The following is a 27,782-nucleotide window of genomic DNA, read 5'->3' on the forward strand; positions in this document are numbered from 1 at the left end:
AGTGCCCTGAGGGGCAGATCGTGGGCAGAATGGAGGAGCACACAGAGACAGGCTCAGCACCAGTGCTGGGGGAACAGAAGGCTCTAATTGACAATCCTGCTGATATCCTAGTCATCGCGGCTTATTTCCTGCTGGTCATTGGTGTCGGCTTGTGGGTGAGAAGCTGGGAGATGCTGCTAGGGCCCTGCTTCTGGAACCTGGGGGGCAGTCTCAGGGAGCCCTGTGTGTGGTAGGGGAAGGATGCCTGGATCTTTGAGGGAGAAACCCGGTGTGGGACAAGTAATTCTTCTTTTGATAGTTTCAGGGCGGCCCAGCCCACATTCATTCACGCCTTGTCTGCCCACTTTGGGGCTGGACTAGTTTTAAGGAGTCGGTGGCTTTTCATCGGGACAGCATTCTAAATGAGGTCTCTGTTCCCCTGTCTGCATAACAGCTAGCTGAGCAGAAACCCATATCCAGAGCCCACAGGAAAGTCAGGCCCCATCTAGCCACTTTCGGGCTTGGGAAGCTGGATGCTGGGTTAGGGCCTGGGTGGAATTGTGTCTTGGGAGGAGACTGGGGATGGAGTCCGGTGGGGGAAATCATCAGGGGAGCCGCATGCTGGTTAATATTCAGCCTGGAACAAGGCTGAGGAATGTGTTGAGGAGGCTAATGAGGTCCAAAGATGTGCCCCGAACCCAGGCCTCTCCCCACTCCCATCCCCCAGTCCATGTGCAGAACCAACAGAGGCACCGTCGGCGGCTACTTCCTGGCGGGACGGAGCATGGTGTGGTGGCCGGTGAGAGAGGCAAGGCTGTGGTGCGGGAGGAGGCCTGGAGAAACAGTCTGGCTCACCCCCACCTCTGGCCACCCAGGTCGGGGCCTCTCTCTTCGCCAGTAACATCGGCAGTGGCCACTTCGTGGGCCTGGCAGGGACCGGTGCGGCGAGCGGCCTGGCGGTGGCTGGATTTGAGTGGAATGTGAGTCCCTCCTTTTGGCTAATAACCCCCACCACCCCCTGGAAGGGTCACACCTGGAGAGGCTCCAGGTGGGGTTGTGAGACCAGAGTTGGGACTTCCCAACTGTGCTGTGAGGCTGGGCTTCGAGTGATGCTCAGGCAGCCAGCTTGGAGGCAGAAGCGGGTGGGAGATCCCAGGATCAGGGCAAGGGTAGGTCCAAAGGAGGAGGTCCAATGCTGATCATATCAGCATTGGGGGTAAGATGCTTGAATTCATAGGAAGGAGTCTGTTAGTAAGCAGTGTTTTAATAACAAAGTTAATCATAGTATGGCTGTAAAGAAAACTGATCACACAAATAATAGTGTTCGATACTGTGATATGGCAGGTGGTCTGATTCACTATTGCTGTGTGAGCCTAAACTAGCCACACCCTCATTGGGCTCGATTTACTCCTCTCTGAAATGGGGTGAACAGTCTCAAAGTTGGTACAGTGCTTCTTCTGATGCTCTTGGAAGTGGTGGCCTATGAGCATCTTTAGGCCAAATGAAAGCCCCTCACAGAAAAGGGCAGGAGAGGAAGCTCTGGGACTGAGGCTTGCCTCGGACACTTGGGGAGATCAGGGCTTTGAGCTCAGGGCTGCCTGGAGGAGGAGGCCTCTGAGCTGAGCCTTGAAGGATGGAAGGTTTGGGTGGGTAGAGAGGAGAGGGGAGGCAGAGGCTGGGGTTGGGCTGAAGGGTCTGTACTTGGATTCAGGTGCTGGGGGTGGGAGGAGGAGGAGTCTAGGGTTCATCTTGGGAGAGATGGCCAGGGGTCATGGCCTAGGAAGGCAAGAAGGGCTGTAGTTAAGGGCCCAGCAAAGTATCAAGACCTTGTCTAGAAAGCCCAGAGCCCAAGGTCATCGTCTGCATTTGTGTCCTCTGGGGCCCTGGTGCAACCTTGCCTTGGAGTAGCATGTTCCCCAAGAGAGGAAGGTTCTTCAGACCCCGTGGGGGTGAGGACGAGCTCAGAGCAGGATCTGGGGCGGGGAGTCACCCTCCAATGTCGCGCTGTGTCCGCAGGCGTTGTTCGTGGTCCTGCTACTTGGCTGGCTCTTCGTGCCGGTGTACCTGACCGCGGGCGTCATCACCATGCCGCAGTACCTGCGCAAGCGCTTCGGCGGCCGTCGTATCCGCCTCTACTTGTCCGTGCTCTCGCTTTTTCTGTACATCTTCACCAAGATTTCGGTAAGCACACGTGACGGGCGGAACGGGCCCCTGGAAGAGTGGGACCACCCAGTGGCGGTCTCTAGAAAGCCCCTGAGGGGGCACAACTAAGGAACCGTCGCTGTAACAACCCTCATGGAGGCAGGGCCTGGAAGGAATCGGTTTCTGGGGCTACAGCCATAGTGGGAGGTATCAAAAAATGAGCGCACTTTTGAGGTGTGGCCACGTTGGGTCGTGATTCTGGGCAGGAGGTGGACCTGGGTTCCCACCCTGGCCCCTGGATCCTGACCTGCGCGCTCGCTCCTTCCCCCAAGGTGGACATGTTCTCCGGGGCAGTATTCATTCAACAGGCTCTGGGCTGGAACATCTATGCCTCCGTCATCGCGCTCCTGGTCATCACCATGATCTACACTGTGACAGGTGGCGGGGGCGGGGTCTTAGGGAAGGGAGCCGTGCTAGCGGCATGGACTGTAGGCGGGGCTTAGGGGTGTGGAGTGTGGGCGGGGCTTAGAGGAGTCACCAAAGGTAAAGAGGGCTGGAGAAGTTAAGTGTGATGTGAGCAGAAGGATCTAATTCTTTGGGAAGCAGATTGGTCCGGAAATTCATAGCTCCGAGCGCCTCTTGGGCTGGACAACAAGGAAGACTTAAGTTTTTATTAACGTCTGGTAGGGGAGAGTGGACTTGGCCAGACTCCAGGATAGCTCACCAATCCCAGTGCAGGTCCGGGGGGAACGGGGTGGGGTCTGAGGCCTGACGCCGGACCAGAGTGGGTGGGGCCTGATGCCAAGGCCTGTTGTACGGCCCGGCCCCTAGGGATGGGATGGAACTGAGAACTAGATCTTACAGGATCACCTCCTTCTGTTACACAGACGAGAAAACCTGGACTTAGAGAAGGGCCTGTAGTGGAGGTCCTACACGGGGGGCATCTGGCATCCGTGGAGCCCCAAATTCAGCCCCACTGTGCTCACCCAGCCCTGCCTCCTGATGCCGGAGTGCAGGAGCTCGGAGAATGGGCCATCATTCTGAAATTTGCCCTCCAGGAAAATTAATTGGAAAAGGGGAACCCTTTTCCAATTCGCGCAAAGACAATCTATGTACTAGAGGCAGCCTGTCTGGGCTGTGCCCTCTGACCTAGGCCGGTTGCAGGAGGGCTGGCGGCGCTGATGTACACGGACACGGTGCAGACCTTCGTCATTCTCGCGGGGGCCTTCGTCCTCATGGGTTACGGTACGGGCTCAGCCCATGGGGGAGGGGCGCGGAGGTCGCAGGTCGCAGAGCTCCCCACCTGGGAGCAGGGACATCGCGCGTCTGGGGCGGGGTGGTCCGAGGGAGGGCCTTGTCGCGGGCGCCGGGTCCCCTGACAGCCTTGCCCTCACAGCCTTCCACGAGGTGGGCGGGTATTCGGGGCTTTTCGACAAATACTTGCGGGCAGTGACGTCCCTGACGGTATCCGAGGATCCGGCCGTGGGCAACATCTCCAGCTCCTGCTATCGACCCCGGCCGGACTCCTACCACCTGCTCCGGGACCCTGTGACGGGGGACCTGCCATGGCCCGCGCTGCTTCTGGGGCTTACTATCGTGTCCAGCTGGTACTGGTGCAGCGACCAGGTGAGGGGTCGGGGCTGCGGCGGGATGCGAGGCCGGGGTAGAACCTGCGGGGGTGCGGAGCTGAGATGGGTGAAGCCTGAACCCACCTGGGAAGCCAGGTGGAAGGCGTGGTCCGGGCGGGGGGGGGCGGGCGAGAGGCCTGCCAAATAGACCTACCCAGATGGAGGCGGTTCCAAGGGGCGAGGTCTGCTCTTGGAACTGAATTGTCCGCCTCGAGGGGCCAGCGGCGGGGCCCGGATTAGAGAGGCGACTTGGGGTGAGGCCAGAGAGACGGCGAGTTACCCGGGACTGGACGCAGGTAGTTCGAAAGCACCTCGTCGCAGGTCATCGTGCAGCGCTGCCTGGCTGGGAAAAACCTCACCCACATCAAGGCAGGCTGCATCCTGTGCGGCTACTTGAAGCTGATGCCCATGTTCCTCATGGTCATGCCGGGCATGATCAGCCGCGTTCTTTACCCGGGTAACGGTAAACCCCGCCCCGACCCCGAATCCTGAGCCCCATCCAGCCCCTTTCTCAGTGGAGGATACAAGTGCCCGTCTCCCATTTCCGTTCCCGTTTGGAAGATGTGGGCCACCCAGTCCCGCCTCCCCCCTGGGGATCCCATTTCTCCACTGGGATTCCCGGTCCCCACTTCGGCGATCCGAAGTTCCAGACCCGGCCCCGCCCTAGCCGCGTGGCGCCCTCCTTCCCGCAGACGAGGTGGCGTGCGTGGTGCCCGAGGTGTGTAAGCGCGTGTGCGGCACCGAGGTGGGCTGCTCCAACATCGCCTACCCGCGGCTCGTCGTGAAGCTCATGCCCAATGGTGAGGGCGGTCCCCGGGTTGCCCCCCATGCCCACAGGCGCCAGTGCGAGGCGTCACCCCTCGCCCGGCCCGCACCCTTCGGGCGCCCCCTCGCGGCCGCAGACTCACGGCTGCAGTCCGCCCGCAGGTCTGCGCGGACTCATGCTGGCGGTCATGCTGGCGGCGCTCATGTCCTCGCTGGCCTCCATCTTCAACAGCAGCAGCACACTCTTCACCATGGACATCTACACGCGCCTGCGGCCCCGCGCGGGCGACCGCGAGCTGCTGCTAGTAGGACGGTGGGCCTGGGTTTTCCATCTCCGGCCCTACGACTCGGCCCCGAGGGAAGGGGCAGTAGGGACAGGGGGAGACAGGGTCCTGGGTGAAACCTCCCGTTGGCCGCCCACCGCAGGCTCTGGGTGGTGTTCATCGTGGCCGTGTCGGTGGCCTGGCTGCCCGTGGTGCAGGCGGCGCAGGGCGGGCAGCTCTTCGATTACATCCAGTCGGTCTCCAGTTACCTGGCGCCGCCGGTGTCTGCCGTCTTCGTGTTGGCGCTCTTCGTGCCCCGAGTCAACGAGAAGGTGAGCGTGTGTGCACATCGGGCGCTGGGGCCGGACTTGGACGCCCGAGGAGGCCGACACGCTCTTGGACCCCGCAGGGCGCCTTCTGGGGACTGATCGGGGGCCTGCTGATGGGTCTGGCACGCCTGGTTCCCGAGTTCTCCTTTGGCTCCGGCAGCTGCGTGCGCCCCTCGGCGTGCCCCGAGCTTCTCTGCCGCGTCCACTACCTCTACTTCGCCATCCTGCTCTTCGTCTGCTCCGGCCTCCTCACCCTCGTGGTCTCGCTGTGCACACCGCCCATCCCGCGCAAGCACGTAAGTGCAGGCCTCCCGTGGGGGCACTAAACGTGGGCGGGTGTGGCCCCTCTCCACCCCGAGGCTGCAGTCTGCTTCCCATGACTCCCAGTGGGGAGGACCTGAATGTCTGTAAGGTTTGGTGAGGGCAGACCAAGGAGTCCAGTTTGAAGCTTCATTTGCAAAGCAACCACAATGTTTTTATTTAAATCATATTTATTTGCGGTGGTTTGGAGGTGGCCTGAAGATCATGGGGGAGGTGAAAGCCCCCCAGAGCCTTGGCCTGAGTGGTGGCCAGGAAGGACCTGGTACTATCCCAAAAGCCCCCAGAGGGCTTGGTCTTGTGCTGCGGGAAGGTGGGTGCCCCAGGACAGAGCTGATTGGGGGGCAGGACAAAAGAGCTGGGGCCCAGAAGGAGGGGCAGGACCCCACAGGTGCAGAAGGGGCAAAGGCAGCAAGAGGAAGCCCTCGTAGCAAACACCCACAGGGAGGAACACCGCATTGGCAGGACTGGAAGACTAAAGTACTAGAATTGAATTGTGAGTGTAGACCGGGGACATGGGGGTGATGAAGCCGAGGGCAGAGCATGGCGAAGAGTTTTTAAACACTCAGTTGAGGAGCTCGGGTTTAGCCTGAGGGCAGCCATGGAAGGTGGTCCTGGGCTGCTGTGCAGGCTGGACAAAGAGACGTGAGGAAGTGCTGGTGTGGACGGGAGACCTCCTGCTCTGGGGCGAGGTGGGGGGATGGCACTCCCACTCGGCCTGTGCTCCCCCCTTCCCCAGCTCCACCGCCTGGTTTTCAGTCTCCGGCACAGCAAGGAGGAGAGGGAGGACCTGGATGCTGAGGAGCTAGAAGGTCCGACCGCAGCCCCCGTGCAGAACGGGTGCCCTGAGCACGCAGTGGAGATGGAGGGTAAGGCACTGCCCCCGGGACCTGGGGCCGGGGAGCTGGGGGAGCCGAGTGTCCTCAGACTCACTGTCAGGCCTCAATTTCTCCCAGCACCCCCGCCCCCAAGGCCAGGCCTGTTGCGGCAGTGCCTGCTCTGGTTCTGTGGTGTGAGCAGGGGTGGGGCGGGCAGCCCCCCACGCCCTACCCAGGAGGAGACAGCTGCCGCAGCCAGGCGGCTGGAGGACATCAGTGAGGACCCACACTGGGCCCGCGTCGTCAACCTCAACGCCCTGCTCATGATGGCCGTGGCCACGTTCCTCTGGGGCTTTTATGCCTGAGGCCCACTGTGTTGGACACCCTGAGCCACAGCCTTGAAATGAGTCGGGGTGGGGAGCCCGCAGCGGTGAGAAGGGCCTGGGGCCGGAGAGTAGCGGGGAGGCCCCGGGATCCCTACTGTCTGCCTTGTTTCTGCCCGGGGCCCAGTCCATTTGACTAGTAGCCACATCCTGTGAGGCCTTGGCCAGCTGGCCACTGTGGTTGCCCTAAGAACAAATAAAGCTGCCTTGCCTAGGTCCTGCTGCGGCCAGTGTCCTTGTTCCAGGCCCCTGTCTGAGACCTGGGCCTCCGGCGGGGCTGCTCACAAGACCTTCTTTTCTGGGCTCAGGAGCCACGTGGCCCTCCACTCATCCACCTCTAGCTGGTGCTTCTCAGTGCTCCAGCCCGCATCCTGTAGACCTGGGGAGAGGGCAGAGGGGTGGTGCTGTGGGGGAGACTCTGGGCTAACCCTGGGGAGAGGGGTAAGGCGCAGCACGGGCTGGGTGTACTGCTCAGGCTCCCCTTGCCTCTGCGGGGTGATCTCTGGTGTAAAATGAGGCTAAAACCTCATCTGGTTGCCGTATGAATTCATTAAGCAGCACAGGGAAAAGGGCTAGAATGGAGTAGGGGCTAAATGAAAGATCATCATCAGTAATTTGTGAGCCACCCCCCACCCCACTCCTCTTCTCCAGTGCCAACTGGGCTTCCATAGTCTGTCAACACTGAGTGCCTCACAGACCATCCTAACCTCCCCATCCTGCAGACAGGGAAACTGAGACCCAGACTTGAGATCACAGAGAGAAATCCAGGTCTTCCACCTCCCAGATAGAGGGGTAGGGATGGGGCTAGGCAGGGCCTCTGGGGAGAAGGTCCAGGAGCCGTGGAACAGAAGGATGTTACCTTTCAAGAACTTCGGGAAGAGCCTGTCCAGCACTTGGTGTGTCTCCCTGACAACGACCCAGCTCTCTTTCTCAGGACCTGGACGGGGTGAAGAACCAGAAGCTCCCAGGTGTCCCAAGCCGAACAGGCTCCTTCCCCTCTCCACCCTGCTTTGGTCAGCAGCAGCCTAGACTGTGAGGCATTTACCTGCCCGTACTCGGTTCCTCAGTTCCTCCAGCTCTCCTGGGAGGGGTCCATCTCCCCGCAGGGCTCCAAGCACCAGCCCGTGAGTGGCAGCCCTTAGAATGGCCTCAGGTCCTGCCATCTGACTCAGGACAACCTGTACCTGGTCTGGAGAGACCCACGGACAGACTGGTACCAGGGAAGGGCCAACTCTGAAACTCTCTCAGGCCTACCAGTCTGCTTCATCCCTGTCTGGCCCAAAGGCCTTGGCCTGGCATGAAAGGCCAGCTCCCACCCTTTCCTTTCCAACTTCATCTCCTGTCGCTCCCCAATGCTCTGGCCAAGCTAAAATGCCCAATTTCCAAGATACAACTTCAAAGCAGCTCCCTGAGGTGGGCTTATTTTGCATGTCTTTAATAGATAGTAAGAATAAGCATCTTTTAACACACAACCAGCAGACCATTAAACTTTAGTGCCTATTTCCTCAAGAGGTGACCTGAAAAGGAGACAAAAGTGGTTCCTCAGGGAGAACCAGAGGCCACAATCTCATTTGTGTGTGCTACAATGTAAAAGTGCTTTTACATAATCACCTTTTTTGATCCTCACAAAAACCCTGCAGATAATAAGGCAGGTATTATTAGCTCCACTTTACAGAGTGGTCAAGGGAACTTTACAGGGGCATGCAGCTATTTAATTTGAATGAATTTGATCTCAGCTTCAAGCTCCCCTGAAGACAGCAGGCAGACTCCAAACTGTCCAGTGTGTATCCTGAGCTTGGGGCCCTGGGGCTGGAGGAATGAGAGGCTGAGCCCAGGAGGGTGAGTCTGAAGCTGGGAGAACACGGCACACTTACTTCGTGACTGGTCCCAGCGAAGGAGGTAGGGTTCCCGGTGCCCCTCAACCAGCTGCTGAAGCTCAGAGACACTGAAGGAAACAAGAGTGTGCAGTCGGTCGGGGGCGGGGAGAAGAGAAGGCAGGCGTGACCATGCAGTCACTGCACAGCCACCTAATCGTTAACCCGAGCTGTCCTGCACCTCTTTCCCATCCGCCCCTCAGCTGTTACCCTCCCCCGCATCCAACAAACACATCAACAAACATGTCTTCTTTGTCTTACAATAGTCACTTGAGTAGCCCTACACTCAGGCAAGTAAACATCCACAGAATAGAACTACTTTATTTGGTGGTTCAGAAAGGCCAATCTGGGATTTCTCTAGCGCTCCTACTACAAGGAGCATGGGTTCAATCCCTGGTCAGGGATCTAAGATCCCACATATTCATGGTGTACACCGCCTGCCCTCAAGCACCCACAGTGACATCTCCCCTACCCCCCACCGGCAGTGGAAATGAAGAACCAGAGAGGCAGGGCTTGGTCAGGGGAGGCCAGTGACAATCAGAACAAGGAGCGCGGGCTTCCCTGGTGGCTCAGTGGTAAAGAATCCACCTGCCAATGCAGGAGACATGGGTTCGATCCCTGATCCAGGAAGATCCCACATGCCACGGGGCCGCTAAGCCTGTGCACCACAGCTATTGAGCCTGTGCTCTGGGAGCAGCAACTGCTGAGCCCAAGTGATGCAACTACTGATGCCCTCAAATCTTAGAGTCCGTGCTCTGCAACAAGAGAAGCCACCACAAGGAGAAGCCCCTGCACTGCAACTAGAGAGTAGTCCCTGCTCTCCGCAACTAGGGAAAAGCCCTTGCAGCAACGACCAAAAAACCCAAAAATAAATAAATAAATAAACTTATTAAAAAAAAAAAAGAACAAGGAGCACATGGTGGGGGGCGGGTGAGAGCGGTGATGGGCGGGAGACGTTGGGCCACTCACCTGGACGTCACGCAGTGTAGGGGGGCCCCCAAGGATAGAGACGCAGATGACCAGAAACCTGTGGGAAGCTGGAGTCAGGATGCCCGGGCAGAGGAAGGAACTAGGAGACATAAGGCTTGAGCCCAAGGGGTTGGGTCACCTGTCCACAGTGGCTCCATCTGATTGGCTGATGTGGGGCCAAGTACCTCTCCCCGCTGGAGGAAGTGCCTCAGGACCAGCCAGAGCCGCTGTTCATTCAAGGTCTCTATGACAAGGGCCCGGACGGCTCGGTAGTTGGCGTAGACGTGGAGGGTAGTGAGGAAGAAGAAACAGCCGAGGCTTAAGCTGGGGCAAGAGAGTGAGCGGGTCCGTGGGACCAGAGGCCCAGCTAGGCGCCTCCTCCCTGCCTTGGATCCCGGCTTACCTGGGGCTATCGGACACCAGGGGCAGCATCAAGAGGCTGACCAGGAGCCCTGCCAGGTTTACCAGCGTCTCCTGGAAAACGGCAGAGGGGTTGGGAGCTGGAGGCTCCCCTCCAGGCCAGACTGAACATCCCTGAGTGCCTTTCACCACAGTCCTCCCTGCCCCAGATGCTCCCTACACCGATATGGGTGCCTAGGAAATTTTTAATGTTTTTGATGAGTGAGCCATCATGTAAGATACATCTGCTTCTCTGCCCAGCTAGATGCAATGCCTGTGGAACATTTCTTTGTTTTGCAAGCATCACCTGTGTAGCCCTACACTCAGGCAAGTAAGTGTCCACAGAGTAGAACAACTTTACTTGGTGGTTTAAAAAGGCCAATCTGGGACTTCCCTGGCAGTCCAGTGTTTAGGACCCCATGCTTAACACTGCAGGGGCCATGGGTTCAATCCCTGGTCAGGGAACTAAGAATCTACATGCTGCATGGTGTGGCCAACAAAAAAAGAGGCCGATCCCTCCAGCCCCTTGGTATGCAATAACAGGCAGATATTTCTGCAAAGGGGTCAACGAACCACCTAGGAAGAAATGCACAAAAATTCCAACTTCCCCAGAGAATCAATGTTATCAGACCCCACTGATGGCCCAAGACGGCCTGACTGAGCCTACCTTAGGGGAAAAGACCCATGGCCACGACCCCTGACTCATCAGGAGGGAGAAGAAGTCTGAACTGGGGCCCCTGACTACGGGGGTCCCTGGGATAGGTGGTCCTGGTGCAGAGGGGTAGGCTGTGAGTGTAAACTGGGGGTCAGGGGCCTTGGGAGCTCAGGAACAGAGGGCCCTCCCCGGGGTGGAAACAGTCATCTCCAGCAGCCGCATGGAGTGGCAGCAAAGCAACAGTTTCAGAAAGCAGCGGCCTGGTCCCGGGCTGAGCACCGGTCTCGGGTGCCCCAGTGGCCTTACCGCCTCTGTGAACTGAGGAAGCCCCGGGGCCCTGGAAAATGGGCCTGGAGATTAGAAAGAGAGCAGGCGAGACAGCAAGCATGGGGCTGGGAGATCCTAAAGAGCAGGGCCTGGTGTACTCACTCCCTAACAACCTTGGAAGAGACAATGGGGAAGAACTCGTCCAACCATTTCTTGAGAGAAGGGACAAGCCCGGGGGACCCAAGGAGAATCAACCTTTCTGTGTCTTTTTTGCCTCAGCTGTAGAGAGGCGACAATGACACCCTGCATGAATCCACTGTAAGGATTTCATGAGTTCAGACAATGAAATACTCGGCACATGGTTAATGCTTAAAAAATATTAGATTGTGTTGGGACTTCCCTGGTGGTCCAGTAGTTAAGATTCTGCTCCCAGTGTAGGGGGCACAGGTTCAATTCCTGGTCAGGGAACTAAGATCCCAAATGATGCACAGCATGGCCAAAAAAAAAAAAGAACTTGTGTTAATATTATTGAAAAGAGTTAGTTTTAATTTTTTTAAAATGAAGTTCTATTTCACAGGATCATATAAGAGAAGGTCAGAAAGCAGGATTGGAAAGAACAGAGGTTTGTTGGGTTTTTTTTTTGGCCATGCTCCCCACTCCACCACGCACCCCCCACTTCCACCCCAGCATGTGGGAGCTGAGTTCTCTGACCAGGGATCAAACCCACGCCCCCTGTACTGGAGTGGAGTCTTAACCACTGGACCACCAGGGAAGCCCCCAGAATAAATGTTTCTAAATAGCTTCAATGTCAAAGAAAACGATGTCACACTTGTGACCTCCCTGGGCCTCAGTTTCCACATCTGTAAAATGGAGATAATAATAGTATCTATCTTAGAGGCTTGGTGTGAGTTAAACAATTCACATAAGCACTTAGCATGCGGGGTACAGAGGGATCCCATTCCTTAAGGGTTTGGCCCTCGGAATGTCCCCACCCCCACTCCAGGCTCCTCTGGTCAGGCGAGCGGCTGGGCGGGAAGGGCCTGCTTAACTGCCAAGGGGGAGCCTCTGGCCAGTGACTCCAGCCACCTCACTTTCTAACCTGCCAGGAGCTTTAACATGTGGGGCCTCACCTGATCAGAATACGTACCTCACAGGGTGAGGTTCTGCTTAAAGAGGACGAGGTCCAGGGCAGGGGCTCACTCCTGGCCACAGGGGCGGCGGGCAGAGCCTGAGATGACCAGCCTGGCCTTGATGCCACGGAGTCCGAGCCCTCACACCTGATGACCTGTCCGCAGACTCACCGACACTTCCTCCCGCCTGTCTCCCAGCGCTCCCCCCAGGAGCCCTCAGCCGGGTCGCTTCACATTCCCACACTGTGCCCCCACCCCCGTATTCCCCGTGCGACCGCTCCTTCCCTCCAATCCCGGCTGCTCACCTGGCTGCCGTCCTTGGCTGACACGTCCGCCATGTTGTTTCTCCGGGCCTGATGCATGGTCAGTGCGGCCCGAGTGGCCCCGCCAGCCACACCCACGAGGCACTGGGTGGGGAGGGGGACAGTGAACGTCAGAGGGGCTGTGAGCTGCGGCAACGCGAGCGTTTCTGGGGGTGAGCAAGCAAATGGCTCAAACCAGTTTGGAAAAAGTAGGCCTCAGGCCACCCCACACTGAAAGCCTGAACGCTGTCCCTGGCCTCCCATTCTCACCCTGCGTTTCCACTAGGCCCACCTCCCATGTCTTGTTCCAGGAGAAAACTAAAGGTGTGCCGGCCATGCCACCCTGTGGACCCAGTTCCAAGAAACTCGCTTTCTTCCCCCAAGGTGAAGACTCGAAGGCCATTCTTAACCCAGAACTTCCCCAGCCTCCAACGTCTGCTCTAGCTGCCTCTTCCCCTGGCGGAGCTCCCAGACCCAGTGTGGCTTGCAACTTGGCGCTTACATTCTCCCTGCCTGGAACTAATTCCATTCTCTTCCTGCCCCAGTCGAGGCCTAGCCAAGCCTTCCAGGCCAGTTCAAAACCCACACCAGTGGCCCTGACCTCCTAGGGCTCTCCCTCTGAGATGGGAACTCATTGATTAGGGCCACTGAAGGCTTTCACTCATTTATCACATCTCTCAGATGTCAGATACACATTTCGGTGCTGTGGTAGACTTCAGATACAACTGCTGCCCTCCTGAAACTTAGAAATCATCAGATAGTAAACAAATAAACCAGTGATGACATGATCAGCATCTGTTCAAAGGTAAGAGGAATGCGGCATGAAAGGAGGCTGCAGTGATGGGTAGGGACCTGATCACACAGAACCGAAAGAGCCTGGTTGAGGTCTTTATATCAACAGGCAGGGCAGTGACCTGATTTAATTTCCACTCTAATAAGGACTATGGGGTTGCTCTGAGGACTGAAGAGGGGCGAGAATAGATTCAGGGAGATGACCTCGGAAAATTACTTTTTTTTAAGCAACAAGGACCCACCAGGTGACATGGGGATGCAGTCATTAAAGGACTGGAGAGATTTTAGAGGGGAAAATACAGTCTTGAATGGAGGCTTAGGTGAGGGTGACAGGCGACAGGGGGAGGAGGCGAAGGCATGGATGACAACCAGGCTTCTGGTTGTTGCATCTGAGGGATGGAGGTGCTGGTCACCGGAGACTAGAACTCTGGAGAGGGGTGGGAAGTGGGGAGGGGGAGTTCACAGCCATGTTGGAGTCCCTTATTTGACAGATGAAGAGACTGAGGCCCTCAGAGCAGAGCTCAGTGCAGTATTTTGGCAGAGGTCACAATCTTTTTTTCCTCCAGGGTTTCCTGCCCTCGAGGGGGAGGGGTGCTCACAGCATTCAGTTCTGGGCCAGGGAGCTCAGCGGCCTCCACCATAAAGAGCTGTTGGCTCCTAAATGTCAGTTGTGCCGCGTGGAATAACACACAAGATTTTGAAGGGATGGTTGGGCCTTTGCGATAGGTCTTAGGTCTTCTTTTTTTTTTTTTTGCCACACCACAAGGCATGTAGAACTTCCCTAACCAGGGATTGAACACCAAGCCTGCTGTGGAAGCATGGAATCTTAACCACTGGATTGTCAGGGAGATCAATTACGTGTCTTCTGGACTCTTTACTCTGTGCCAGGTACTTGATCCTGTAGGGAAGACAGGCTGGGCCTCAGGTTCGGTCTTCGGATGAGGCCAACCTGAAGGAACCACCAGGGTGAGCAGCCTGGCAGAGAGGAGGAGCCCAGATTCACCCCACTTGCCCCTCCAGCCCCGCTGTCTGGTCTGCACTCCGTCTTGCCACTGGACCATGACCCGCAATGCTCTTTCTGCCCACAACACCCACCCTGCAGCTCACACTCATTCTTCAGGGCCCACTCTCAGGCAAGACCTTCCGACATCCCCTGAGCAGGCCAGAGTCCCTGCTGACCCTTCCTGCAGTCCTGTACTTCTCATCTGAAATACCTATAGCTATCATTCAATAAACATTTAATTACGTGTAGCTTTCTTTCAAAGATGGGAGGGCCTGTATTCTGCGCCAAACATGCAGCAGGCACTCTAAATATTTTATGGAAAGAATGAAAGGTGGCCAGAGGGCTGGTCCCATGATGTTGACAATGGATCTCCCCTTCTATCTCTTACTCAGAGGTCTCTCACCCTCTCACCCATCCCCCGGCTCCAGATACCACCTTAGACCATCGCAGGTAGAGGGCGTCTGGCTGGGGAGGAGGATCAGAATACACTGCTGGGTCCGAGAAGAGACATCTGAACTTTCTCACTCTTCTAGAAGTGCCTTGAACACAGGGCCCAGGCTGGGCTGCCCTCGGGGCTCCAAGTGAGCCCCACAAAGCACCACCAGGGCAGAAATCTTGGGTATGGGGGTGCCCCAAGATGGGTACCTTGGCCAGGTTGCTGATGCAGACGGTTATGGTGAAACAGAAGGGCAAGATGGGAGCCATTATCTCGAGGAACATGGCGATGTCGTTGAGGACGTCAGCAAAAAGCCTGGGGAAGGGATAAGGGGTCAGAGGTCAAAGACCTTCATGCTAGAAGACTCCCCTCTCCTCGGTTCCAGCCCTTTCTCACCTCCACTGCTTGGCATTACAGTCCATTTTGCTCCTGTGGAGGAGAAGACACTGGTCAACAATTTGGATTTAAGGGGAAAACACATCCTGTGGGCAGTGCGCGCCATCCTCAGGACTTGGGAAGGTCTAAAGGGCTCAGAAGAAGAACCCACACCCTAGCCAGACTTTTGTCCCCACACCGTCACTGCTGCCTGAAATGCTGCCATCAGCAGGGAGGACCTTCAGTGGTCACTCACATTTCCCCCTTACTAACCCATGAGGCACCGAAGGAAAAACTGATTGTCCTGTGGCTGCTCCCCATCCCGACCCTCCTGGGAGAGAGGCCATCCCTTGGTTCCTCTGCCATCTGCCCTCCTCTCTTCCTCCTGCTTCAGAGGGTACCCAGCAAGAAGCCCGCATATCCTGTAAGCACTACATTTAGCGTAAATGCTGCCCTGCGTGTTACAGACAGCCAGCCTGGAGAGGGGTACAACTGCCCTCGGATCACGTGGAGGATGGGGATGGAATTGCCAAGAGAAAGAGCCAGGCTCTGACACCCAGCCTAGGACATCTCTATTTCGCGACACCATGGATGGTTCCCTCCTCTGAAGGTGGAGTGACTCCTGGACCCTTGTACAAACCCCCAGAGACCCCCTTCTCCAAGATCCCAGTGGCAGGAGACACTATAGCCCTTGGGCGAGCTCAGACTTCGCAGCATGAACACTCACCCTGAATGTGAAATCTTCTGGACAGAAAGAGAGCATTCCTGGGTGGGGCACGGGGTGCACATGGGGAACTCCTGAGGGAACTAATACACAACAAAGGCAGGACTAGAACATGGGGGCTCCGATGCCAGAAAGAGCATAGGCTTTAGGTTCAAATCCCGTCTCACCAGTTACAAGCTCTGTGACCTGGCCTATTTTACATCTGGACGAGGTACCCATTCGATCCTACTCTACATAGGTGTTAGAAGGATTAGAGAGGATACACAGAGAGCTGGTGAGGCCCAGTTTGGGTTGGTAATCACAGCTGGCGTTTACTGAGCACTTATTACGTGCTAAGCACTTTGTATACACTAGCTCACTGCACCTCACAACCACGATTGATGGCAGATATTAAATCATTCCTGAGATGCTCCAGTACTGACCAGAAGAGGAAGCAGGCAGCACAAGGCCCTCAGTCCCTTCTGGGTAGATGGTGACATGTATCCCATGTGGGACAGGGATTCCGATGACCTCCCCAAGCCCACTCTCCACAATTCAACTACGTGTCTAAGCCACCACACTGCAGGAGGGTCATTCCTTTTGAGCTGAGCACTGTCCCACCCAGGCATCTCTTTTAACAAGCCAGCAAAGGATGCTCAGAGCATCCTGGCTCCCTCTGTTTTTTCCCATGATGGGCATCAGAGGGGCCAATCAGTGCTCTTAAAGGCAGATCTCATCCTGGCAGTGGCTCTATGGCTTCACTGCTTGGTGACCCCAGGAAGTCACCTGTACTGGGTGCTCATTAAAGACTCCTTAGCTCTGATGTACCTGCTAAATTTCCCCTCCCTTGGAGATGGGTAGGAAAGAGGGGGAGCTGAAAACACAGCCAGGGATAAGACAGACATGACTCTGTGGATCAGGAAGAAAAACTCACCCCATCCACCAGGCAAAGACGATGCGGCCCAGCATGCCAGTTGAATCTGGGGGAAAGAGGCATTGGTAAGGAACAAGCCAGAGCCTTGGGTGCTGTGGGGCCTGGCACCAAGATGGCTTTCCATCTTGGGTCACTGCCTTTGGGAGCTTAGTCCAGTTGAGTAAGTTCTAGCTACACGATGGGGCCAGAAGTGCCTAGACTTAGTAGTCCCTCAGTACGTACCCCAGATAACTAGGTACCCACACACACCAAGAGACATGGACCAGAAGGAATCTTTGCAGCACTGTTTATAACAGCAAAAAACTGGGACACCGAATGCTCACCAACAGGAGAATGCATAAATGAATTCTGGCTCATTTACTCAGGGGCATATTAGACAGCTATGAAAATCCAATGGACCACAACTACTCACATCAGCATGGATGGATCCTAGTATCATCATCCTATATGAAAAAGTCAGTCATGAAGACTACATACAGCACAATATGCTGTTCGTAAAAGAAAAAAAATCCCTGATGCTTTCATAAAAGAAAAGACCCTGATGCTGGGAAAGACTGAAGACAGGAGAAGGGGGCAACAGAGGATGAGATGGTTAGATGGCATCACTGACTCAATGGACATGAGTCTGAGCAAACTCTGGGAGATGGTGAAGGACAGGGAGGCCTGGCGTGCTGCAGTCTACGGGATCTCAAAGAGCCAGACACGACTTAGTGACTGAACTACAAATGCTCTTCATAAAGCTTGAAGACAACTGAAACTACACACCATAGTGTCGAGGTATATACATCAATATGGTAAAACTTTTTTTAATAAAAGCAGGAAACCCTCTGTGGAAAATTCAGAGGTTATTGTTGATATTCTAGCTATTAGGCTGGAAAGTGGGTTCACAGACGGTCATTAGAGTATAAATAAATGAAAAGGATTTGAACTGCAGGTTGGGGACAAGAGAGCTGGGAGTATAGGGCAGAAGGAGAGGCTTCCTCAGGCTGGGGTGAGTCAGAGAAATTTCTGGAATCCACTAGACTTTCATTTGCACAAGTGCTTACTGGCTGCCCACTGTATGACAGGTAATGAGGGTCTGGCTGGGAGGTGTATGTGTGGCAGGGTGTAGCGGACCACAGTGATTCAGAGAGTCATGGTTCCAGGCTCAAAAGCAGAGAGCAACCATGATGAAGGACATACATACGTGACAAGGGGACTATTCTACTGGAGGCCATCTGCAAAGCCCTTGTCAGATGTGGAGGCTGGCACTAGGATACAATAATGACACACATCCTCCCTACTGCCTTTGAAAGTCTACACTGTACACCACTCTAGGAAACTTAACTCCTACCTGGTTCTCTTTGCCTCACTTACAATTGGCTGAACTGCAAGATCTAAAAACTTTCGAATCCCAGTAAGGGATCAGCTGTCCACAAATTGTACTTGGCTCCCTCTGAAAACTCTAATTGGCAAAAGAGTGTGGCAGTTAAGAGTGGGACACAGGGGCTTCCTGGTGGCTCAGTGGCAAAGAAACTACCTCCCAATGCAGGAGACATAGGTTTGATCCCCAGTCTGGAAAGATCCCATTACTGAGCCTGTGTGTCTAGAGTCCATGTTCTGCAACAAGAGAACTCCATGCAACGGAAGTAGAGAGTAGCCCCCGTTTGCCACAACCAGAGAAAAGTCTGCACAGCAGCAAAGGCCCAGCACAGCCAAAAATGAAAAATTAAAAAAAAAAATTTTTTTAAACAGTTGCTAAAAAAAAAAAAGTAGGAGGGGACATATGTATACCTATGGCTGATTCATATTGATGTTCAACAGAAGACAACAAAATTCCACAAAACAATTATCCTTCAATCAAAAAATAAATTTTAAAAAAATGCAGGACACAGGAGTCAGTCAGTGTGGGTCCAAATCTTGGCCCTGTGACCACAGGCAAACTGCTAAACCTCTCTGTGCCTCAGCTTCCCCTCTGGAAAAGGAATTCATAACAGCATCTACCCAGTATGGCTGTTGCAGAGATTAAGCTATATACTACACGTCAGTGTGCAAAAATGCCTGGCACACAGCAGGCTGTCAAAATACTGGCTGCTCGTAGTATTAATATCACTAGTTATGACAGTTAACACCATGTTCCATAAAGAGACCTGTAACTAAAAATGACCACATCAAAAAATTCCAAGGGAGTTTTTTATGTAAAGCTCTGCATGCAAATTTCTCATGTTTGAAAGAAACAAGTATGTAACATCCTTTCTAATGAATGGGGCTTCTTTTAATGTCAACAACAGTCTTTATAGTAAGTGGATATTTTTTCGTCTTAAAATGGTCTTGTTTTTTTCTTAATAACCTGCCTGAGCTGAAGACATATATAAATATGTTGGTGATTAGACTAGAGTGCTTAGAAATGACACGAAACTACTGACCCCGGCTCCCACTGCATTCCAAACACTTAAGCAACAGGAGTGCAATAGAAAAGATCCAAATTAAACAGTGTGGAGGTACGAAAATGTACCCTACAACTAAAACTCCTGGGTTCAAATCCAAGCCCCACCACTTACTGGCTGTGACCCTGGGCAAGTTACTGTTCTATGTCTCAGTTTCCCCATCTACAAATTGGACACAATGACAACACCCATCTCAGAGCTATTGTGAATGCTCAATCAATACATTTAAAGACTGGTATACTGAGACATCCCTGGTGGTCCAGCAGTTAAGATTCTGCCTTCAAATGCAGGGGACACAAATTTGATTCCTGGTCAGGGAACTGGTATCCCACATACCTAAGCCCGTGAGCTGCAACTACTGAACCCTCAAGCTCTGGAGCCTGTGCTCTGCAACTAGAGAAAGGCTTCATGCTCAATGAAGAGTCAGCACAGCCAAAATTACAAAAAAAAAAAAAAAAAACAAAGACTGGTACATAATAAGTACTGTGCAGGAACTATTATTATTAAAAGAAGAGACAACTCAAGAGTCACAGATCACCACTTTTCCACTGACATATACTCTCAGAGGAAGAGCTTCTTTCCAGAGGTGACTCATATTTGGACAGTTTGGTTAATGCTAAGGGTACAAGCAGGAGTCCCAGATTCTTCAAAAGATCCAGGGAGGCTCACCAGAGCTGTGGCCAGGCTGACAGTAGGAGCAATGAGCTTTGGGTCTGATTTAAATCCCCACTGGGAACAAATGTGAAAGACAAAGAATGCAAGAGGCAACCAAGGGCCCTCCTGATGGAAAACAGTTCCCCCTTTCTTTTCTGCTTCACTCTCTACAGGGCATGGTACCAAACTGTATCTCTGTGCACTCCCCACCCCCCCTAATGGTTTTTCAAAAAGCAGTATACATTCAACAGATGGTTACTATTATTATTTATAGATCATCTACTTTCCCAGAGGACCCAAAACACCTTTCATTCTTCCCCAAACTTCCTCTCTGCCACTCAGGACCTATTACAAAATTGTTTTTGTCTAGAATTCACTAATTTCCCACACCCCAGGCAGTTGGCAGTTTTATTCAATTACTGAACTCGCAGGCAGTCCTCCACAGATGAGGAGTAAAGGGAAGGGGAACGTTTTGCTTAGGGATCTGGGCTCCAGATGATTAAGGGACACTGGACAGCATGTATGGGGAACAAAGTGCAGCTGCAAGGCTGGTGGGCGTGATAAGGCTATTCTTGCCCTGTGTTATTCACCAGTTGTCAATAAAGACAACACAAATGTTTTACTCAGTTGAATTTTGCTTTTTAACGGTACAAGGCACTCTTCGAGGAACCGGGGAGACTTGGCTCCTGGATTTAATCAGACAGGAATGCATAAACATACTCATCACAGCTCAGTTAGATGTCAAAACACTGGGAGAAGGGAAAAGGAGGGGTTGGGCTTCCCCGTCGAAGGAAAAAAAGGACAGAGACGATGACAGGGCTGAGAGGAGCGATGGGTGAGACTTCAGGGGCCCAGCTCACCTTTCACGAGCCAGGTGGCCGTGGCAGCTGAAACAGAGGCTTTTGCGTCCCCTACCCCTATGCCCAGCAAGACTGCGTGGGTGGCCAGGGAGCCGGAGAGGCTGGAAGCAAAGGCCTGGAGAAGAAAAGAAGTGGGGTGAGGAGTAAACGCCGGTGCATGGAGGTCTGAGATCTATCATCAGCGACCTCAACGGGGTGTGTGGCCTGGGACGTGTCACAGCTCTTCTCTGGGTCTCAGTGTCCAGTCTGTAAGTGGGAAGGGACGGGTGGCGCTGTCTCCCCTGCCCCGGCTACGTGTCTCTCCCTTCCCCAGTCGGCCAGGCTGACCTGCACGGAATCCCACAGCTGGTAGGGCAGGTAGTCCGGGCTGACGCTATCGGGGAAGCCCTGAGGCAGGAACACGGCCAACAGCCGGGAGAGAGGTGGGGTGGCAGTCCCGGGAGCCACCCCTCCACCCCCATCTCGTCCTCCGGGTTTCGCTGTGAAGGCCCCGGAAAATCCCCACCAGCTGCGCCCCCAGGCCTCCCACTGCAGGCTCCCGTCGGGGGCAGCGCGGCAGCCCCGGGCCGCCCCAGAGCCGAACTGCTCGGAGCACAAGACATCAGCCATCCTGAAACCCTTCCCTCAGTCCTGCAACAAGGGAAACGTGGCCACAAGACACTTCCGGCTCCACTACGGCGGCTGCAGAGGGACAATCTTCCTCCGCCAAAGGGCCCCCTGCTTCTGGCCTCCCAGCCCTGCCTCGACCTCCCGGAGCTGGTCGTTTCTCGCCCTAGTTCATTATAGCATCTTGTCTGGGGCCGCGGGAGCCCTTTGACTCGCCAGACCCTGGAGGTACTGGCTTTGCAGTGACCCGCGACTTCCGGTTATGGGGACAAGGGAAGGGGGCGTCCCTAGGGAATTGCGTTGCGACCCAGTGCAGTCACAGAATTTTTAGCTGTGTGGCCTTGGGCAAGTCAGTGTCCCCTCTGGGCCTCAGGCGCCTTCTCTGCTGTGAGGTCAGAGACTATATTTTACTCCTATTCCTAGTACCCAACACATGGTAGGCGTCTGAACGATATTTATGAATGAATAAATGCATGCATGTTGAGAACTTGAACCAAATGATCACTGAGGCCTCCTTAAGCTTCCCTCTTGGTTGGTTTGTGAGTTTTTTGTTTGTTAGTTTTCCTTCTGGTGTCTCTGACCCTCCACTGGAAATTTTCTGCCCTTCAGCCTTCCAAATAAATAGATAAAATAAAATATGCACTTCTTGTCATGGCCCACAGAGCTCTGTAGATTGGGCCCTGCTCCATTGCTCAGACTTTACCCTTTACTGATTCATCCTCTCACTGCCCCTGCTAGAACATAGAGTCCCAGGGGAGAAGAAGTTTGTCTTTGTCCCAGGGCCTGACACAGGTCAGGTGCCAACTACCTTTTTGTGAAATGAATTAATTTATTTTCTCAGTAGCCCTTGTAAGTATTATTTTATTTCTCATTTGAACAGGAAACTGGAGTTTGCATACCCAAACTGGAGTTTGATGGGACTTCATCAAGCAGATGAAGACAGAGCTGAAAAGCTGCAAGTGTTCATTGACCCAGTCATTCAACAGTTATTTAGTGAGAAGCTGCTATACTTCTGGGCTCTGAGGCGGGAGTCCAACTGGAGGCTAATAGTTCCAGAACTACATCATCTTTTTTCTTTTTTGGCTGGCCACGTAGCTTATGGGATCATAGTTCCCCAACCAGGGACGGAACCTGGGCTTTTTGCAGTAAAAGTGCAGAGTCCTAACCTCTGGACTGCCAAGGAAGTCCCTATTTTGTATTCTTTTTAAGTATTATAAAAATGGAATGATACATTCTTACTGTAAAATAATTCAAACAATAATGTAGATGGAGAAGGTCAAATTCTCCCTTGACATTTATCCCTCTTTCCATTTTCAACAAATGCCAGTCAATGCCCAGAAGTAAACATTGTTTGCCATTTGACAGAGAGAGAAATATATTTGAATGTTTAATGCCCACTGCCATACTTTCGGCCTGAGGTAGCCTGCTCTAACTGTAGTTAATTTAACATCTTTGATACCTTTTCATATCAGCACATGTGTAGCTATCTCATTATTTTAATAGTTGCAAGTATGCCTTGGTATGAATGTGCCACTTTCTATGTCCCCATAATTACTTTACAACGTTGTGTTAGTTTCTGCTGAACAACAACGTGAATCAGCTATAGGTATACATATATCCCCTCCCTCTTGAGTCTCCCTCCCACCCCCCATCCCACTCTTCTAAGCCGTCACAGAGCATTCAGCTGGGCACCCTGTGCTATATTGCAGCTTCCCACTAGCTATCTATTTTACAAATGGTAGTGTGTATATGTCAATGATACCCTTTCAATTCGTCTCACTCTCCCCTCCCCACCCTATGTGCTTTTTAATTTGAACAAGCATTGTTAAATCATCCCTCTAAAAAAGCCAAACTGGAGCTTCCCTGGTGGCTCAGTGGTAAAGAATCTGCTGCCAATGCGGGAGACATTTTGATCCCTGATCCAGAAATATCCCACATGCCTTGGAGCTACTAAGCCCATGTGCATAAACGAAAAGATAAAGAAAAAAAGCCTTACCAACTTACACTCCTACTAACAGTGTATGAGAATGCTCATCATAGTCAAGATACGTATTTCTATCTAAAAAAGTTCCCTTTGGCACGTTTGCATTTTAAGCTCCACTCTTGTATTCTGGCCACAGATAACCACTGACAGTGCTTTCTGCCACTGTAGATTACTTTTGCTTATTCTAGAATTTTGTAGAAATGGAATTCCACTGTATATGTCTTCTATGCTTGGCTTCTTTTGCTCAGCCTAATGATTTTGAGATTCATCCATGATGTCATGAGTACAACACGTTTCTTTTATTGCTGAGTAGTCTGTTGATTAGTCTGTTTCTTTTTCTTGCTGAGACCCGACCCTGGTCTCCTGCATTGACGTCCTCAAAAACACTGAACTGTAGTGACGGCAAACAGATTGGTGGCTGGCAGGGTTTAGGGATAAGAGGGGACAACCACATAGCTCAGTCAGTAAAGAATCTGCCTGCAATGCAGGAGACCTGGGTTCGATGCCTGGGTTGGGAAGATCCCCTGGAGAAGGAAATGGCAACCCACTCCAGTATTCTTGCCTGAAAAATCCCATGGACAGAGGAGCCTGGTGGGCTACAGTCCATGGGGTCGCAAGAGTCGGACATGACCTAGCGACTAAACCACCACCAGGGATCAGGGTGGGGGTAGCACGAAGGAGTTTTGGGGGTGATGGAAATGTTCTGTATCCTGATTGTGGTAGTAGTTACATGAATCTGCATATTAAAATCCATACATTGTATACCTAAAGGAAGTTAATTTTGCTGTATGTTAATTAGGATAATGGAATAAACAAAAAGCATATCAACAAACTGAGTGCACAGGTGCCAGTGAACATTGGTTTTTGTTTTTAAGATTTAAAAAAAAAAGATTTTTTTTAAAGATGTGGACTATTTTTTAAATCTTTATTGAATTTGTTATTGTTTTTGAATTGCTTCTATTTTATGTTTTCATTTTTTGGCCTCCAGACATATGGGATGTTAGCTCCCCCACCAAAAATTGAACCAGAGATGAAGCTCACAACCCCTGCATTGGAGAAAAAGTCTTAACCACTGGACCACCAGGGAAGTCCCTGAATGTTGGTTTTTGAATGGAGAAAGATGTGACTGAAAATATATATCTCTTTAATGCTGGCTACTTTGTCGGGGGAAGGAGAAAAATGATCCACTTTTTCAGTGTGTATTTTTATAATGTTTCATTTATTTCAATTAGTATATGGTGATTTAGAAATTTGAAAAAAATCTATTAAAATGGAAAACATTAGGAAAATATTTTTAAAGATGACAAAAGTTACTTTTGCTTTGTCAAGTATCTGATGATATATATGGTAGAGAGTAAGACAAATGTGTGTCCATTCCAGTGGAACTCAGCCTGGAAGTGTCCAGTCCTCCCATCTTATAAATGGCTCATCTGAAAAATTATGACTGTTATTGGAACTGGCCTAATGGAAGCATTTATAAGAATACATACTTTGTGAGTTTTTTTTTTTTTTTTAAATGCCATGCTGTGTGGCTTGCAGAATCTCAGTTCCCTGACCAGGGATTGAACCTGGGCCACAGCACTGAAAGCCCTGAATCCCAACCACTAGGCCTCCAGGGAACTCCCAAGAATAAATACCTTAATACTTGTTTGAAATAATGCCTCGCACAAATCATAACTGTAATGTTAGCTGCTATGAATATATCATCTATGAATTGGAAGAATAATTGCCATCACTTGTAGGCGGATGATTTTTAAAGTGCTTGTCTTGCAATGGGGGATCAGTCACTGTTAATTTTGTGATCCTTTCTGGGATGTGGCAGGGAGGGCAAGGCGGTCCCTGGTGTGGTTTTCTGGGTCTCTCCACTTATCTGTTCTCTTGGCTTTGCTATCTTCCTAATTTCAGGGGAACCTCTCCCTCCGTCCCCTCCCCTAGTTGACATATCACCCTCCCTCAGGACCTAAATGCAGGGCGTTTCCCTCTTTGGCTGACACTGGACCCCTTGTCTACATCTAGCTTGGCACAGAGGGACAGCCAGAGACTGAAAAGTGTGGCTGAGACCTACACAGCACCGCTGGACCCGAAGGTGAGAAATGTGATCTCAGGGCAGTTCAGGGTCAGAAGGCTGGTGCAGGGGAGGTGACCCTGCAGGGCACCGGGGATCCTCAGAGGGGAGGGAGGAGACTGGGAGAAAAGGATGCTTAAATTTCATCTCTTTCTCTAACCAAGCAGATGGCCCTTATTCAGACCAATAAGGATCTCATTTCTAAAGGAATAAAGGAATTCAACGCCCTGCTGAATCAGCAGGTAAGCCTGGTGCTCTGTTTCAGAGGACAGGCCGGAAGTGTTGGGAGGTGGGCAAGGACAGAGAAAGGAGAATAACTTGGAGCGGGGAGGGTAATGGTGGAGCTGATGGAAACCATGAGAGACAAGGAATACAAATCAGAGAAAAATGGATGTCAGAGTTTGTGGATATTCCTGAACCACATGTCTGAGCCGGGTCTCCTTTGCCAAATTCTGATCGCCCCCCCACCCCGATCCCACCCCACACCGCCCCCCCAGGTCTTCACTGATCCTGCCGTCTCTGAAGAAGCCATGGTGACTGTGGTGAACGACTGGGTGAGCTTCTACATCAACTATTACAAGAAGCAGATGTCGGGGGAGCAAGCGGAGCAGGACAAGGCTCTGCAGGAGTTCCGGCAAGAGCTCGATACCCTGTCTGCCTCTTTCCTGGACAAATATAGGGACTTCCTGAAGTCCTCATGAGCACCCCCCACACGCTGCCTTTCTCCTGGCCCAGAGACCCAGGCTGCAAGTCTAAGAAAACACTTAAATGCTGCCTCTGTGCTCTAGTCCTCGGGCTCTGCTCCTTCATGGTGTTGCTGCACCCTGACACCTCAATAAAGACCAGTTCTGGTTGTGATGGTCTTCCTGGCTCGTTGGCTATTCTTTGGTTCCGATCTCTGAATCATGGAGACAGTTGGTCCCTTTTCCCTCAGCCCTGCTTCCTAAATATGGTCTTGAAGATCAAACCTCTTAGAGCAGAGGTTTGCAGCCTTAAGTAACCACTGGGCAGTACTAAAATAGCCTGAAGGAGGGGCCAGCCGAGAGTCTAAAGAGTAAGTGCCGAGGGACAGGGAAGGGGACAAAAAGGGGGAGATAGCGGCTCACCAAGAAGCATGGTCCTGTGACATGCTGTCTAGAAGAAAGTTTTTGGAATCTCCCAGTCTTGTTTACCCTACACTGCAGCATGTGACAAGAGAATCAAACTATGACACAAGACAACCTCGCTGTAGGGGGTTGGGGAGTGAAATGTACTAACATATCAGATGTGGAAATGATGGAATCTATAAGACTAAGCCACAAATAACTGCATACAAACACTGTGCCCTAGTATGGGTTAATAATTCTGATACTGTTGCACATGCTCATTGGAATTGAACAGTAGGCGTAAGTACATGGTGGATAACGGGAGTTGGGTTTCTCAGTGTCGGAGTGGGAATTTAGGGAGAGGCAAGGTGGTGGGGGGGAGGTTAGAATAATCTATGTGGTAATGGATTGGAGTTAGAAATATCAGTACGGACAGACTTGGTGTGATGATGGCATATAGCCGGTGAGTTACGTTGCTCCTCTTTTCCCTCCCTGTCCCCCTCCTCCTTTTTGTTTTTTTTTAAAGATTTATTTATTTGGCTGCACCAGGTCTAAGTTGCAGCATGCAAACTCTTAGCTGTGGCATGTAGGATCTAGTTCCCTGGCCAGAGATCAAATCCAGTCCACCTGCATTGAGAGCTCGGAGTCTCAGCCACTGGACCACCAGGGAAGTCCCCCTTCTCCCTTTTTAAACAACTAAGTAGACATCCATAAGGGAACAAAAGTGCCTCTGCACACTCCATCAAGGAACCCAGGAGGTTTCTAACCCACCTGTGTATCTGAAAATTAACAAATAGGACCTCAGTAAGGGCTACAGATTCAAGGGAGATATAAATCTCCTCTATCTCCACTGTTCACAAGGGAGCAGGGGGTGGAGGGGTGAAGCCTGGAGATGGCAAACTGGGAAGAGACTCAGAGACCCTTCTGGAGACCCTTCTGGAGACGTTGTGGAAGTCCAGCATGCCTGGAGGGGACTTCAGCATGTCGTTAGAGCAAGGTGAGGATGAGTCTGGAGGCGAGAGGAAGGAACTTGCCAAGGTGGCCCGTCTCCCCAGGGCGACTCCACCAACGTTGAGCTTTTCACAGCAGCAGGGGTGACCCCCATCAGGCAAAGGAGGTGGAAAGTGGTGACCCCTCTCACAGAGTGGGTGGGAAGCGCAAGGGGTGAGTGACTGCCCCCCATCCCCAATTGCGCACATTCCAACTGGAGCAACCCCCGTTTCTCTCCAGCAGTACCCAGATTTCTGAAGAGGGATCTCCATAACTGAGGGGAGAGAGGAAACAATGGAAGGAAACCTAAGAATATCCCATGGCATTAATTGTTCATTTCCTGCTGTCCTCCAATACTTCCGCAAGAAGTCTGCCCAAGAACCGGTTGGAGAACCTCACCCAAGGAAACCCCTACAAACTGTGGGCACCCCAAGAACCCCAAGGGCTAAACCCATACCTCCTTGTACTCTGCGGCCGGCTCCCAGGCACCTCTGCCAGAGTGAGCCCTAGTAGACACGGAGGAAGCTCAGGCCAAGGGAGAAAATACAAACGGGCTGTAGCGCCACCTTCTGGAAAACAAAAGAAAGGATTCTAACAGCCTGCCTGTTGAATGGTTAAGAACGGAAGGCTTAAAAGCTTAGTTAAGGA

General features: G+C 52.5%; 3 protein-coding genes across 17 annotated transcripts; 2 read left to right on the forward strand and 1 right to left on the reverse strand.

Moving 5' to 3' along the window:
- On the forward strand, window positions 1-6,841 carry SLC5A2 (solute carrier family 5 member 2). Of its 3 annotated transcripts, XM_043455611.1 has the most exons (14): window positions 1-155; window positions 707-778; window positions 855-959; window positions 1,996-2,160; window positions 2,454-2,559; window positions 3,286-3,366; window positions 3,518-3,747; window positions 4,071-4,206; window positions 4,442-4,549; window positions 4,677-4,827; window positions 4,941-5,109; window positions 5,187-5,402; window positions 6,164-6,293; window positions 6,381-6,841. In XM_043455611.1, exons 1-14 carry the CDS (start codon window positions 30-32, stop codon window positions 6,605-6,607), a joined length of 2,022 nt encoding a protein of 673 aa, XP_043311546.1. In that variant the 5' UTR covers window positions 1-29; the 3' UTR covers window positions 6,608-6,841. The 3 variants fall into 3 exon arrangements, with proteins under 3 accessions (XP_043311546.1, XP_043311544.1, XP_043311545.1); XM_043455609.1 differs by having other exon boundaries at window positions 6,164-6,841; XM_043455610.1 differs by lacking the exon at window positions 707-778 and having other exon boundaries at window positions 8-155; window positions 6,164-6,841.
- Window positions 5,585-21,065, reverse strand: RUSF1 (RUS family member 1). Its single transcript, XM_043455612.1, has 13 exons — window positions 20,732-21,065; window positions 20,405-20,519; window positions 16,465-16,510; window positions 14,849-14,881; window positions 14,662-14,767; window positions 12,225-12,326; window positions 9,872-9,942; window positions 9,608-9,792; window positions 9,469-9,526; window positions 8,500-8,570; window positions 7,671-7,814; window positions 7,485-7,562; window positions 5,585-7,004 (listed from the first exon to the last, which is right to left on the reverse strand). Exons 1-13 carry the CDS (start codon window positions 21,011-21,013, stop codon window positions 6,907-6,909), a joined length of 1,389 nt encoding a protein of 462 aa, XP_043311547.1. The 5' UTR covers window positions 21,014-21,065; the 3' UTR covers window positions 5,585-6,906.
- Window positions 19,892-25,922, forward strand: LOC122433092 (alpha hemoglobin stabilizing protein). 13 transcript variants are annotated; one of them, XM_043455615.1, is made up of 7 exons: window positions 21,216-21,238; window positions 21,891-22,003; window positions 23,983-24,189; window positions 24,375-24,487; window positions 24,952-25,080; window positions 25,224-25,301; window positions 25,557-25,922. In XM_043455615.1, the coding sequence occupies exons 4-7, from the start codon at window positions 24,416-24,418 to the stop codon at window positions 25,758-25,760; spliced, it is 483 nt and encodes a 160-aa protein (XP_043311550.1). In that variant the 5' UTR covers window positions 21,216-21,238; window positions 21,891-22,003; window positions 23,983-24,189; window positions 24,375-24,415; the 3' UTR covers window positions 25,761-25,922. The 13 variants fall into 13 exon arrangements, with proteins under 13 accessions (XP_043311552.1, XP_043311548.1, XP_043311554.1 ...); XM_043455617.1 differs by lacking the exons at window positions 21,216-21,238; window positions 21,891-22,003 and adding an exon at window positions 19,892-20,652; XM_043455613.1 differs by lacking the exon at window positions 21,891-22,003 and having other exon boundaries at window positions 21,100-21,238.
- The last annotated feature ends 1,860 nt before the right edge of the window (window positions 25,923-27,782 follow it).

This window comes from Cervus canadensis, chromosome 32 (genome assembly GCF_019320065.1).
Source record: "Cervus canadensis isolate Bull #8, Minnesota chromosome 32, ASM1932006v1, whole genome shotgun sequence".
In the NCBI taxonomy this organism is placed as follows: Eukaryota; Metazoa; Chordata; class Mammalia; order Artiodactyla; family Cervidae; genus Cervus; species Cervus canadensis.